Genomic DNA, 14,849 nt, shown 5'->3' with positions numbered 1-14,849 from the left:
CTACTTCCTCTGAGCTCTTTTAATACTTTGTACTGCTTGTGTGGCAGATGATGAGTATATTGAGATCATTGCTTGGTAGTTAGGAGTGTTAGAACTAAACAACCGTGGTTTAAGTCCTAGCTATCATGTACGGTTAGTGTGATGTTGGACAAGTTACTGAATCTTTCTGGATCTAGTTTTTCTTGTTTTAAATGGGGCAATGACATCTACATCACAGATTAATGTGAGAAAGAAATAAGATAATGAGTGTAAAGCCCTTAGCTTTACAGTATAATACAATACTGTCACTATCACAGTAGACTGTATGGAAAGGAGTAGTAAGTATAAATATAGTGCTGAAATTGTTTCTGAAGGTAGAAACACAGCAAGATGTAGGAGGTACTCCATGGCTACAATGGCATTTTAATAGAGAAAACATTTCTTTCTTTCTTTTTTTTTTTTGAGACAGGGTCTCACTGTCACCCAGCCTGGAGTGCAGTGGCATGGTCATAGCTCACTGCAGCCTTGATCTCCTGGGCTCAAGGGATCTTCCTACCTCCACCTCCTGAGTAGGTGAGACTATAGGTGCACCACCACATCCCACTAATTTTTGTATTTTTTTGGAGAGTCGGGGGTCTCACTATGTTGACCAGGCTGGTCCCAAACTCCTAACCTCAAGTGATCCTCTCACCTTGGAAGGATCCCAAATTGCTGGAATTACAGGTATGAGCCACCATGCTCAACCTTTTTTTTTAAATTTTAATTTTTAAAAGAATCTTGCTTTGTCACACAGGTTGGAGTGCAGTGGCATGATCATAGCTCACTGCAGCCTTGAACTCCTGGGCTCAAGTGATCTCTCAATTCAGCCTCCTGAATAACTGGGACTATAGGCATGCACCACAGCTAATTTTTTTTTTTTTTTGAGTTGGAGTCTCACTCTGTCGCCCAGACTGGAGTGCAGTGGCCGCTCCCGGCCACTGCAGCCTTGATCTGCTGGGCTCTGGCAATCCTTCCGCCTCAGCCTTCCAAGTAGCTGGAACTACAGGCACGCGCTACCATGCTTGGCTAATTTTTTGGTTTATCGTAGAGATGAGGTCTCGCCTGCCCAGGCGGGTCTCGAACCCGCGGGCTCAGGCAATCCACTCACTTCAGCCTCCCAAGGCACAGCTAATTTTTAAATTTCTTTTTAGGATTATGGTCTTGCTATGTTGCCCAGGCTAGTCTTGAGCTCCTGGTCTCAAGGGATCCTCTTGCTTCAGCTTTCTTAGTTGCTGGGATTACAGGTGTTGAGCTACCATGCCCAGAGAGAAAACAAATTTCTAATAAATATCACCTATGCATTAGGGAGGAAGGAAAGAACCCTAAGTGTAAAGAATAGCAGCAATTTCTTGTACTGTGTTGTAGGCTGATCATCAGTGTCACACACATGAAAGTTGCTCAGTGTTGTGCCATTTCTCATTTGAAACTCTTAGGAGTCATGACTCACACTGAAGTGAGTTTTAGATTTTTCCTTTTTGTTTCTTTCTCCCGGTTCCACTCTCCTAATTTTGGTAAGCTTTGGGTGAGAGTTACTTGATTTTAAACCTTTTATGTGAAGACTTTGTATTCCTTTGTGGTTATTCAACAGATGAGGCTTCTGTTCTTAACTTTTCCTCATGCTGTAAGATAGTGCTTAGCCAAATGTGGTCTGTGGATGGCCCTCATCAGAATTTTCTGGGGGTGCTGGTTCAAAATATAGATTCTGAGACCCTACTGTCAGAAATTTTAATCACAGGGTAGGTCTAGGATGGCATCCAGGTCTCTGCTTTTAAAATATGTCCACAAGGTGATTTTTATTCTCTAAGAAATTTGAGAATCTCTTGTGATTGGATACTGATTTTAATATTTTAGATGAACCCCAAATCTTGTGGGGTTGGTTCATTTTTTCCTGTGGGTTTGTCAGAAGCAAAGGTAACAATCCTGATTACTTGTCACTTAAAATAGAAAGGGCAACCACTGGCAGTTATCATTATTTTCAGTAAAACAACAAAACCAACCACCCACTATTTACAACAAGAATACTGTGGGAGAGCAGCAGCATCGGCAGCAGCAACACAGGGCGGCAGCGGGTGGTGCACGGCCTCGCAGACGCAGAGTCGTCGCTGAGATCATGGCTGGAGGCAAAGCTGGAAAGGTCAGTGGAAAGGCCAAGGCTAAGGCAGTGTCACGCTCACAGAGAGCTGGGCTACAGTGTCCTGTGGGCCGCATCCACAGACACTTGAAGACTTGTACCACAAGCCATGGAAGGGTGCTGAAGCTGGCAGGTGATGCTTCCAAGGATCCCAAAGTAAAGCGTATCACCCCACATCACTTGCAGCTTGCAATCTGTGGTGATGAAGAGTTGGATTCTCTCATCAAGGCTGGGGGTGGTGTGATTCCTCACATCCACAAATCTCTGATTGGAAAGAAGGGACTGCAGAAAACGGCTTGGGGGGGTAATTTAACCAGCCCTCTTCCTCCCTGTCATTGTACTGTAATTGAGACAGAAGAAACAATGGGGATATGTGGAATTTTTAACAACAGTTAAATGGAAAAGCATAGACAATTACTGTAGACCTGATAAAAGAAACATTTGTATGTTCTTAGACTCAAAGTTTGATAAAAGTACCTTTTCATGTGGTACCAGTTGTGTGTTGATTGGCTAGGTTTCTCAAACCATGTGTTTTATACAAAAATGGAATTGATAAATCTTTTTTTTTTTTTTTTTTTGAGTTGGAGTCTCACTCTGTCGCCCAGACTGGAGTGCAGTGGCCGCTCCCGGCCACTGCAGCCTCGACCTACTGGGCTCCGGCGATCCTTCCGCCTCAGCCTTCCGAGTAACCAGAATTACAGGCATGCGCTACCACGCCCGGCTGATTTTTTGATTTATTGTAGAGATGAGGTCTTGCTGCCCAGGCGGGTCTCGAACCCGCGGGCTCAGGCAATTCGCTCACCTCAGCCTCCCAAAGGCACGGGATTACAGGCTGAGCCACCGAGCCCGGCTCATTTTTTTAAAAAATAAAAAAAAATACTGTGTACATCAAGCAGGTATGAATTTCAGTGTTGGCCTTTTTATGGTCTTGCCAAGGGTTTTGGTCTTCTGTCCCCAAAGGGCAACTGGGAGAGGAAACTCAAACTTGGTTTCTATGCTAATGAGACATACAGATTTTTTTTGAAAAATTCATATTTGTGTTTAGTTTTATAGTTTCTGCAGAAATGCAAGGCAGTACGAGAAATGACCTTTGGCCACTTACAGATTGGTTAATATAATAAGCTTGTGGTACCGTTCCTTTACTAATTACTAGCAGGCAGGGAAGGAGCAATGAAGGTCAATTGGTATTTTTTCAGTTGGTGGTAAAGAAAATCTGGAGCTGGTTGCCTACATCGCCACATTGATTAGATTACAAATGGATGTGAAGGGAACAAATCATGAAATTTAAAGTGTAGTCTAGGGAACACATGTGGTCAAGTCAAGTGTTAAATCTTTTTCTTTGTCTTTGCCATGACAACTCCCTGATGCTGATTTGGATTATTTTCCTCATTGCATAAACCAGTAAATGAGGGTAAAGAATAGGATGGTTGTTTCTTTTCAGACCTTCAGAATGGCAGGCGCGAAGCTTGTGTGAGTGTATGCGCATGCACATGTGCATGTATACATGCCCCAGTACAAAGTATTTGTAACACAGACTACTAAAGGTGAGTGATTAATATAGTCTGTATGTCCATTTTCAAAGACATCATTCAAACAATAATGAATTTCTAATTTCTAGAATATGGTGTAATGTGTGAGAGAAGTCTGGGGGTAAGGGAAGGCAGCCCAAGAACCAGAAGTGAGAAGTGACTGCTAGAGTATTCTGCAATGTGTATGGCCTTGCCTTACTTGCCTTTCTTTCCGTGCTTCCTTGTGACTACGGCTACAATTTTTTTCCTCCTATGCTTATACATTCCTTTTTCTTTTGTTCATTTATTCATAGCAGATGTATTAGGAGTTGGATCTTAGGGACACAGTTTTTGAACTATGGATTCAAGTTTTATAAAAATGCCTTTAAAGTGCCAGTTTCTTGGAAACTATAAAAAGTTGACTGTAGGTAGGTAAATATGTATTTGGTTTGCTGTACTCATTCGTAATGGAATTCTATCATTAAGAAAAACTGGCAGTAGGAGGAGGGTTGCACATAACATCACCAAGGGTATCTAATCCTAAATTAGGTGAAGTGAGGACCAGTGGGAGGCCCAAACTTCTCCTGTACATAGACCACTTATGTACCTAATCCTGACTTATACCCCACATCTTTAACATTATATAAAGAAAAACTTTTATATATAAAGAAAAACTGTTAGCAATTGCTAAGAAGCTTAACAATGGATTTTATGATAAATCACCATGGAGTTTCTGCATAAATATGAAAGAAAGAATTGTTTTCTTGAAACAAACTGTGCTGAGATTCAAGGGCTGAGCAGCATATTTGCTTCAGGTTCAGGGAGCTGTGGTTACTTTTTTAGTTCATGATATTTGTCTGTGTGAGGCCTCTCTTATTTTTATTTTCCTACATCTCTAATTCCTTATCTCATCTGCCTGTCCCATGGGTGCCTGTGAATGTCCTCGTGCGTATGTATATACATTATACACAGACACACGGGTGTGTGTGTGTTTTGTGAAATAATGTGTTATGGCTGGGCTTGGTGGCTCAGCCTGTAATCCCAGCGCTTTGGGAGGCTGGGGTGAGTGGATTGCCTGAGCCCGTGGGTTCAAGACCTGCCTGGGCAACTTGGCGAGACCTCATCTCTACAATAAATCAAAAATTAGCCGGGTGAGGTAGCACTCGCCTGTATTTCCAGCTACTTGGAAGGCTGAGGCGGAAGGATCGCCGGAGCCCAGCAAGTTGAGGCTGCAGTGGCCGAGAGCAGCCACTGTGCTCCAGTCTGGGTGACAGAGTGAGACTCCAACTCAAAAAAAGAAAGAAAGAAAGAAAGAATGTGTTATTTAGTGTGTATTTTTCATTTGTTTAAATGCTCTCGTGCTATGAACCTTATTGTTTTATCTTTTCTTTTTATATACCACTATTTAAAAAGTTTCATCATGTTTCTGTATGCAAATCTGTTACCTTACTGCTTCTGATTGCTGCATAATATTTCATGGAATGTATTTCCCACTTATTCACTTCCCTTGTGATGCCTTCAGCTACTCTTACAAAGAGTGCTCTAGGTAATGTATCAAACATATTCCCTTATGGAACTGTGTATGTATTTCTCTGCAGTGCATACCCAGGAGTTGTAAAGCTGGGCCAAGAATTGACATTACCTGTGAAAGCTTAGTACATAATTGCTCTGTAGAGCGACTTAGCAACAGGGCTTGTAGATTCCTCTTCCTATTCTTGTTAACTTTCTGTGTTCTTAAATCTCATATCTATGTCACTTTATCACATTGGCGAAACTAGAAAATTGATTAATAACTTACTACATTGAAGGGCCACATTTTTATTATGGTAGCTAGAGTTGAAAACCTTATGAGGATATTGAAGGAAGGTTGAAATTCTTGTTGAAGTTTAAGGTTTTGCATGATAATGTGCAAGAATGCTTAATGTCCAAGGCAAGGATTATGTGTTGACCCATCTAAAAACCTGATTTTATCAGAGCCCTCAAGTCAGTTATATTTAGATAGTCTGGTTTAAGTTAACTGTACTCACCAGTGACCAAAGTTAATTAGCAAGTGGATAGATGAATTTATGATGAAAAAATTTTTGCACCTTATGGCTATTTCAGCTGGCCTGTTTCTTTCTGTTGGAAGTCAAAGTGTAATCAAGATGAAGGTAGCTTGTTGAGTTTTATATCAGGGCAAGAGGAAATATTCTATGATTCAGATATTTATCAAGCCTGACAACACTTATTTAAGTCAAATCTAGCAATCTTGGAACCATGAGTTATATAGCAGTGTTAATTTTTCTGGGTCTTTTTTTTGTGTGTGTATGTGTGAGGGTTTTTCTCTTAAAATACACAAAATTGTTACACTTATAACTAAGTTTAGATTAATTTACCTATTTGAAAAGGAGTAAATTGCAATGTTGAGTTGAGAGAGTACACATTGCAAATAGTTTTACAATTTTTCTATTCAATTTTTAGAAATAGCTTTGTAGGACTAGATATGAATGTGATTTTTAGTTTATTTTAAAGCATACACATTTTAAATTAAATTTAAAATTTTAAAATTGTGAAGTGCCCTCCCTCCTCCGTTAGGTTTTCATATTTCTAATGGGAACTCAGTTTCAAAAAAAAATTTTTTTTTAAAGAAACATGTAGTAATAGTATTTTATTTATAGGAATTTTTTTTCTTTGCAGCATATCTTTACAGGGATACATATGTTTTATTGATCAAATCTTGATTTTTTGCTCATAACTTTTATTTTTTACTTTACTTTCATGATTTCCTTTAGGTCATCTGGATCTTGAAGTAATTAAGCTTATAACCAGATAATATGGGTTTTAATTAACAAAAAAAGTCTTCAAGAATTTTCTAAAAACCTCTGTATTATGTTACATGTGGAGTTGATTTGAACTTAACTGATATTTAGGTTAATTAGCTAGAAATCCGACACTGGGGCTTAAGTTTGTACTTCTTTTCTCATTATTCAAAAGCTCTGAGTTCATATGATCTTTTTCTCATTGTTTAAATTAGTAAAGATAGGCAAAAATTCAGTTTTCATGTGAACTGAATAATGAAGTATTTTTATTATAAATTTGATTATTGGAATTTTATCAGAAAAGTTAAAAAAAAACTTATGAAATAGCTGAATTTCCTTATTGTTAACCCACAATGAAAGTAAACTAAGTCATTTTTTCCTTTTCTTTGTTTTTTAGTGAAATATATTAGGCTTAGAAAGAGTTAATGGTTGAAACCATGAGTATATATCAGGATATTTGCAATTTACTAGTAGTGGAGGAATAGTAATCTGATGATCAATCTGTGTAGGAACAGAGACCTAAAAGTGAAAATTTCCCATTTTAAGAACAAACAGAGAAACTTTTTATGGATTTAATAAGGTTAAATCTAAATACTTCACTTAAAGATTGTGTAAATAAGAGCCCCAGGAAATGCAAAAATACTGACTAGGTACATCATGTATATCATGGGAGAATAGTGCCACCTTGTGTATATATGAGGCTATTTTATGTCTCCATTTTCTTTTGTTATGCCTGCCAATACTGTGTTTTTTCATTGTTTGCTACTGTGGTCAGATGTGTAAACGTGTAAAACATTTTTTTCTTAATCCAGTAAAATCAAGGCCTTATATTTTGAAAATGTTAAATTTGTAGTTAGCTCTAAGAATTGGAATGTCTGAGAGATCATACTAGCTAACATTTGTAGTTAGTTAAGAGTTGTATGTATGTTTTTGTTTGAATTTTATGGAAAGTTGGTGATTCTTTAATCTTTCTTCATTTTAGTGCCTGAAGTGCTTTAGGGTTATTCTGAATTGTAGAATTCATTACACCATAGGAAGTATAGGGCATTTAGCTTCTGGTACAACCATATTCCTTGATTTTTAAATGTTTTTTTTTCAGGTCAAGTGCGGAAGAATGATGACAATATAGGTTGAGCATCCCTAATTTGAAAATCCGAAATCCAAAATGCTTCAAAATCCAAAACTTTTTGAGCACCAACATGAGATAGTGACATCTTTGCTTTCTGATGGTTCAGTGTACACAAACTTTGTTTTATGGACAAAGTCATTCAAAATATTGTATAAAATTACCTTCAGGCTATATGATAAGGTATATATAAAACATAAATGAAGTTCATGTTTAGACTTGAGTCCCATCGCCAAGATATCTCATTATGTGTGTGTAAATATCCCAGAAACTGAAAAAATCCCAAATCTGAAATGCCTCTGGTCTCAAGCATTTTGAATAAAGAATACTTAACCTGTACTAACATGTATTGGTGCTTTGAAAAATATTGATGTGAAAAAATAAAACAGGTTCTTTTAAATCCCTTTTGACTACTTGAGGGCATTACTTGCTGGGTTTCAGATATTACTTCTCTGAAGAGGATGAATCATGAGCCTGGGAATCAGTCTTTGGATGCTTATAGTTAGCTTAGTTGTGTGACTGGGGTGCTTTTCCGAGCACAGTTTCTTTACCTGAAAAATGAGCAGTTGAACTGGGTGGTTTCTGAGTACCTTTTTAGTGTTCATGACTGTGTAAAGTTTTGATTTTAAAATGTTAATGCTATAGTGCCCTTCAATACTTAAATAAAGTTAAGTACTTATAAAACAAGTTATTTAAAAATGCATTGTAACCACATAGTTGTGTTTAACATAGTATATATTAGTAATTTGAGGGGGTATGTGTATAAAAATTGAAGATACATGAAGATTGGTTCAAAGGCAATGTGGGTTTTAATTTTATACTGTTTGGGGGCACAAATACATGCTAAATGCCTGCATTTAGACTTTTGGGAAGACTCCAAAAGTTGTTATAAATATGGTAAAAGTTGGTATAAATATGGTAAAGCCTATATCCAGTTTTCTGATTGGGATCAAATGAGAGAAAGAAGTACATTGGCCTATGGTTGAATATTTGGAATTTTTCAGAGATATTAACTGAACTTGAGTATTTAAGGCCAAAGATTCTGCAGTATGTGACTCTCTCCATTTTATAGTATATAGCAGCAGATCTTTCCTGCTTACCTTGATTCATTTCCTCGTGAATTTGAAGAATGATTCCATGTGACTAGTTTTAGCTTTTTACTTTGGAACCATCTGGGAGTAATTTTTAAAAATGATCTAAGGATCATTTTAAGGAAAATGGTCCTCATTGTTATGCTGTGAAAACATGCCAAAATCATCTGTACTGAAATGATTTCTCAGTGCCTGGTAGTTGGTAGTTGTAACCATCAAAATGACTATGCTGGTATTTTTGCATTTATTTTGTGCAATACCAAATTACTATTTTGTAGACTGAAGAATTCATGGTAAATATTTAAATTCACTAATCAATAAAATGCAATCACACATCTATGCACATATCATAAAACATTAGGTTAAAATATTAACTTACTAAAATACAAATTCTCCTCCTTTTTTATTTTTTGAGGTGGGCTCTCACTCTGTCATCCAGCCTGAAGTGCAGTGGCATGATCACGACTTACCACAGCCTCAACTTCCTGGACTCTGATGGTCCTTCTGCCTCAGCCTCCCAAGTAGCTAGGACTACAGCACCATCGCACATGGCTAATTTTTTGATTTTTTTGTAGAGATTTGGTCTTGTTGTGTTGCCTGGGCTGGTCTTGATCTCCAGGGCTCAAGCAGTCCTCCTGCGTTGACCTCCCAAAGTTCTGGGATTATAGGTGTGAACCACTGTACCCAACCACATTATCCTTCTAATGTAAATTATTATGAGACTATAATAAGAAAATATGAAGTAAATTAGTATTAGGTAAATAGTACATAAGTTACACTTCATAAAAGTTAAGAAAATTTAATCATTAAAAAAAAGCAAAGTGAGAGATAGCACAGTCTCCTTCTAGAAAGTAAAATCTTATGGCTCTATTCCAAGTTTTGGCATAAAAAAAATCTGAAGAAAACATGTGGTCAGTGGTGACATTAATCATGATGTTTTTCTGTAGTTTTTCCAAAAGCTATCTTCAAAAACCTCCTTCTACAGGGAGGTAGACATGTTTTGGGATCAGAAGAAAATGTTTAGCATTAGTTTGTAATGGACTCCTTTACATATTCAGTCTCTGAATTGATACTCTTCAGATATTTTGGATAGTTTTTGTATAGGGATTGTAGCTTTTATTGATAGCAAATTGTAATTTTAAAGAGAACATACCTAATTTCTTTGTCTTAATTTTATGTATAGGTGGAGATTTCAATTCATAATTAATTATCTGTATCTGGTTCGGTTGTATTATGTTCATATTCTACTGATTGGAAAATCATATGAACTAGAGCAAGAATTATTATTATCATAAATTTTTTGGTGTGAATTGTTATTTTCTTTTTTCTGGAGAATTATGGAGAATTAGAACACTTCCTAATGAATTCGTCTTTGTTTATATTAAAATTTTAGTGCAGCAAATAACTTTCAAGATGGAGAAGGGTTTTTGTTAAGTTATTTGTATCATAAACGGCATAGTGAATTTGTAGTAAGATTTATGAATTTATTTTAGTAGCCAAGATCACACTAGAATACCATGCTAAAATATGTGACAAAAACTGTCACAGTACTTCAGTGTGGTTGCTTATTATATTCCACATAGATTCATACCTATCTGTTCTTATGAGATGTGCAAAATTGAATGAGTGAGCTATTGATTTGATAAAAATGAATTTCTAAAACCATGAAATATTGGTACTTTGGAAATTAAAAGTAGCATGTTATTTTGGAATACTGAAAACTGGTGCAGTCATTAACTGATATGATATGTAGGTCAAGGTAGAGATTGATAGTTATGTGGAAGTTGAAGGATTTAGAATATAAACCCAGTGCTAGTTTAATAAAGTAATAACCTACTTTATTAAACCAACTTTATTTTTAAAAATGTCTACTACAAGTGAACTGACCTTGTTAACTGGTTTGGTTTTTTTTTTTTTGTCACAGCAGAAGATTATTATGGTTTTTTCCTAATATATGCAAAACTTTGTTCCCTATTCAACTGAATTCTTAGTTTTAATTACAAGCTTGAGTTTATTCTATAATGTAAGCTTAATAACATAAAGAAAATGAGACATATTTATACTTTAAGCAGGTCTTCTTCCTTTTTAAATGTTTTTATTTCTTCTTCTTTGAAATGCATTAAATTTATTGATTATAGCCCCCACTGAAACATGTGCTGCTCATCAGAGTGATTCTATTTTGAGAAATATTAATATATGAAAATTCTAATATGCGTTCATTTAATATAACTAATAGAATATTAGTGGGCATAAGGTCTTCTTTTAAATGATTGTGAAAGTTAATAGTCAGTGATATATTCTTCAGTTTTGAGACAATTAGCACAGGTTTCATTTATAATATATTTTTCTTCTCATTAGGCAAGAAGTTATGAAATGGAATGGATGGGGATATAATGATTCAAAATTCTTCTTCAATAAGAAGGGCCAAGTTGAGTTGACTGGGAAAAGGTAACCCTGGTTTGTTTATTCCATCTTTTATTCCTTTTCCTCTTTCTTTTTACAAAAAATTTTAAACATACATGAAAATATAATGATCCCACCTTCAGTTTAATAATTATCATCATTTTGCCATAATTACTTCTTTTTTGTGTAGTATTTCAGATTTTGAAATTGTCATGTCATCCTTAAATATTTATATATGTATCCCTTAAAAAAATAAGGACCTAATGTAAACAATCATATAATACCATTACATATCTCTAAAATAAGAAAAATTTTATGTCTTATTATCCAGTCTATATTCACACCTTCCAGTTGTCTCACAAATGCATTTTATAGGTAGTTTATTTGAATCAGGATCCAAACAATGTCTATAGTATCTACAGTCACCTCACCAGCTAATCCCCATACCATTGATTTGTTTAAAGTAGTTTCGTATTTAAGTATGGGCTATTGTGAAAGGTCAACAGTTTTAGGTCTATATGAATATAAATAGTATTTTAAAAATTAGTTTCTGAGATATATTAGAGGAGAAGTGATGGAAAAAAGTCACTCATTTTTGTGGTGGCTTTCACATTTCTGAAATGTTTTTGGTTGTGTTCATATGAATTACAAAGTATATGTATTCAATAAAGTCAGAAAGAAATTTAATGAAGAATTATAAAGGATATTTTAATATTAGTTTGTTCTAGATGTGGACAACTGTAAAATGAGTTCTTAGTTGATTTTAAGCAGTATCACTCTGCCAAAGTTGTGTTTTTGGTTGTCTATTGAATTTTGATGCAACTTTTGAAAGGACAGTGAGTACAAATATACTTTAATACTGGCTCTAAAAAAACAAATTAAAAATTGAGACTAAGTAAAAAATTTAATCAGATGTATTATGATATTATGAATCTATTCCAGTATTGTACTTTTATTTAATATCTATTGAACTTTAATATGCTTAGGTTAATGATTTTAAAACTTATATGCTATATCATTATATTAAAATATCAGCAAAGAAATGTTTCATTTCTTTGGATAAGTTATTTATTTCCTTTTCTCTATAACATACTCGTTCTATTTTTCTGACTTATGCATTTTGTACCTAAAATAAAACCTCAGGAGAAATAATTAGAAATTAGTTTTAATGAATGGATAAAGATGTACATTTGAAATTTGTTTTTTAATAGGAAAAATGTCATCTATGTCCTCATTTCCATTCTTACATGTGATTGGGTAGCATGCAGGTAGATTCTTAGTTGAGAAGTTATGTAATTCAGATAGAAAGGATTTCTGGCTAAAATTAAATGTACCGGTGTTCTAACTGTTGAATCTTTTTTAAATAGAATAATACCTAATACAGTAGATACTTATATGTAGAAATTGGCTTTTGAAAATCTTCTGGAGGAAAAAAAAATTAATCTTAACTTAGAAAACCAACTTTCTCTCCTCTCAAACACTGTTCTCATTTCTGTCCCTTTGTGTTTCTCTGTCTTTGGACCTTGAAGGATATCATTTCTGCTTTATGAAACAGGATAGATAGGCATCTTTATTTCAGCAAAGTCTTCTACTTATAGAGTACTATAGGCTATTTAGTGGCTTATATTAGGGGTGTATGGGTAGGTGTGTGAAATAATTGATTAGTCACAAAACCCATTATACCTTTGTGAGTCCCATGGGTTCAGAATCTGATTTTCATTTTGGGCATTCTGGCAGTTGATTTGTCAGTTTTCTCACAGGAGATGAGGTTGTACTGATCTGATATATATGCCACACTCAGATTAATTTTAACAATTAGAACCCCAGAGTATTTATGATTAGATTATTCCTTTTTTCAGAGAATAGAACTCTTGTTAGTGCCCTTTCTGATGTTAAGGTATCTAGAGAACAAAATTTGCAACTCAGATATCGTTTGAGAGCATAGATCAGAACAAAGGAGATTCAGTGGTCTTGATAGAGATTTTTATCTAAACCTCAATAGAACGAGATAATTTGTCTGTTGGTTAATCATTTGAAGATTGCTGCTGCTGCCACTCTTACCAGAATGGATTCTTTAAAGGCCTCACTTTTTTGCATCATTGACTACTGAGTCCAAGTCCAGAAATGGAGGGAGAATAAGGGTGCATCTGATGAAAGAGCCTGTAAAGGATACCAGAAAAGTGACTCTGGCATATTCACTTTAGTGGAAGGTATCTTTGGCCTTCCCCCAAGACTCATAGAGAGGGAAATTCTGTAAACATAAAAATGAAGCCAGACTTGGTGGCTCAGCCTGTACCCGCGCCTTTGGAGGCTGAGGTGAGTGGATTGCCTGAGCCTGTGGGTTGGAGACCCGCCTGGACAACTTGGCGAGGCCTCATCTCTACAATAAATCAAAAATTAGCCGGGCGAGGTAGCACTCGCCTGTGGTTCCAGCTACTTGGAAGGCTGAGGCAGAAGGATCACCGGAGCCCAGCAGGTCGAGGCTGCGGTGGCCAGGAGCGGCCACTGCACTCCAGTCTGGGCGACAGAGTGAGACTCCAACTCAAAAAAAATAAAAAATAAATAAAAATGGGATTTATGCTCTGGGATTGGATATGTACTATACAAACAACTTAATAACTAAAACTAAATAATATCCAATTCTCATTTTGGTGTTTCCAGAAGTACTAGTACCTTGTCACACACTTGATAATAAATCGAATTGAATTGAATCATAGCTTTCTCTTTATCAAGTCTACTTTCCTGGGAAAAATTGGTAAATTAGTAGGTTTCTCTGATTTTTATCAGGAAACATATACTTTGAGATAATAATATCTTTAAGATAATATCTTATTTATTGAGTGCCTACTGAGCTATCTTACAATAACCCTATCAGGTAGATTATGTTATCTTCTTAAAAATAATGAGGAGATTGAGAATGAGAGAAGTTAAATAATTTTCCCGAGGTCAGTTGCTCAGTGGGAAATAGGGATTACAAAACAGGTGTTTCTAAGCTTCATTCTTATGCAGTTTCTATTAATCTGTGCTTTTAAGTTACTGATCTTGTTCTTCAAACACTGGGAGAACTTTATGGTAGCCTTCCACACTCTATACACCAGCACAATAGAGTTAGTCATACTGTAAAATTATCCTGTGTCAAAAATTCCTATTGTTACTGTTTTTAGAGACAGGTTCTTGCTCTGTCTCCCAGACTAGAGTGCAGTGGCGTAATCATAGCTCACTGAAAGCTTTAACTGCTGGACTCAAGTTATCCTCCCACCTTAGCCTCCTGAGTAGCTGGGACTACAGGTATGCCACTTATGCTGGGCTAATAGTTTTATTTTTTTATAGAGATAGGGTCTCTTTTTGTTGTCTAGGCTGGTCTCAACCTCCTGGCCTCAAGTGATCCTCCCCCCTCAGCTTCCCAAAGTGCTAGGATTACAGGCATGAGCTACTGTCCCTGACTAAACATTCCTATTGTTACAGTGAAAGGCCAAGAGCAGAAGATAAAGTTTGTGATATTCCTGAAAGATAAAATGGAATTTATGATTAGAAAGACTGAGTACAAGAAAATACTATTTGGCTGAATAGTATTAATTCACCCTTATTTATTAATAATATTAGATTGTAAGGGCAATTTTTGAAGTTCTTTGTAGAGACTTTCTATTCTGGCAGTGTGGTGGACTGAATAAATACAGATTCCTTGTCTTTTGTAACCACATATTAAAAAAATGGATAAAATGCCAGAAGAGAGAACTATTACAGAGCTGGAAAGACAAAAAGAAAAGGAGGAAG

The 14,849-nt window shown here is 35.8% G+C and overlaps 2 protein-coding genes across 3 annotated transcripts in view; both read left to right on the top strand.

Annotated features, from left to right (window-relative positions):
- AGPS (alkylglycerone phosphate synthase) overlaps positions 1-14,849 on the top strand; it is a 148,390-nt gene that overhangs the window by 16,202 nt on the left and 117,339 nt on the right. Inside the window, exon 2 of the mRNA XM_008057032.2 lies at positions 11,031-11,120. Coding sequence (XP_008055223.1) covers positions 11,031-11,120 — 90 coding nt within the window. The remainder of the gene's footprint in view (positions 1-11,030; positions 11,121-14,849) is intronic.
- Positions 2,083-2,715, top strand: LOC103259360 (histone H2A.V-like). Of its 2 annotated transcripts, XM_021711815.1 has the most exons (2): positions 2,083-2,208; positions 2,266-2,715. In XM_021711815.1, exons 1-2 carry the CDS (start codon positions 2,129-2,131, stop codon positions 2,543-2,545), a joined length of 360 nt encoding a protein of 119 aa, XP_021567490.1. In that variant the 5' UTR covers positions 2,083-2,128; the 3' UTR covers positions 2,546-2,715. The 2 variants fall into 2 exon arrangements, with proteins under 2 accessions (XP_021567490.1, XP_008055224.1); XM_008057033.2 differs by having other exon boundaries at positions 2,083-2,709.

The sequence above is a fragment of the Carlito syrichta genome, unplaced genomic scaffold (assembly GCF_000164805.1).
Source record: "Carlito syrichta isolate Samal-C Ts95f unplaced genomic scaffold, Tarsius_syrichta-2.0.1 Scaffold302617, whole genome shotgun sequence".
NCBI lineage: Eukaryota > Metazoa > Chordata > Mammalia > Primates > Tarsiidae > Carlito > Carlito syrichta.
This window is presented reverse-complemented; position numbering and strand designations above follow the sequence as displayed.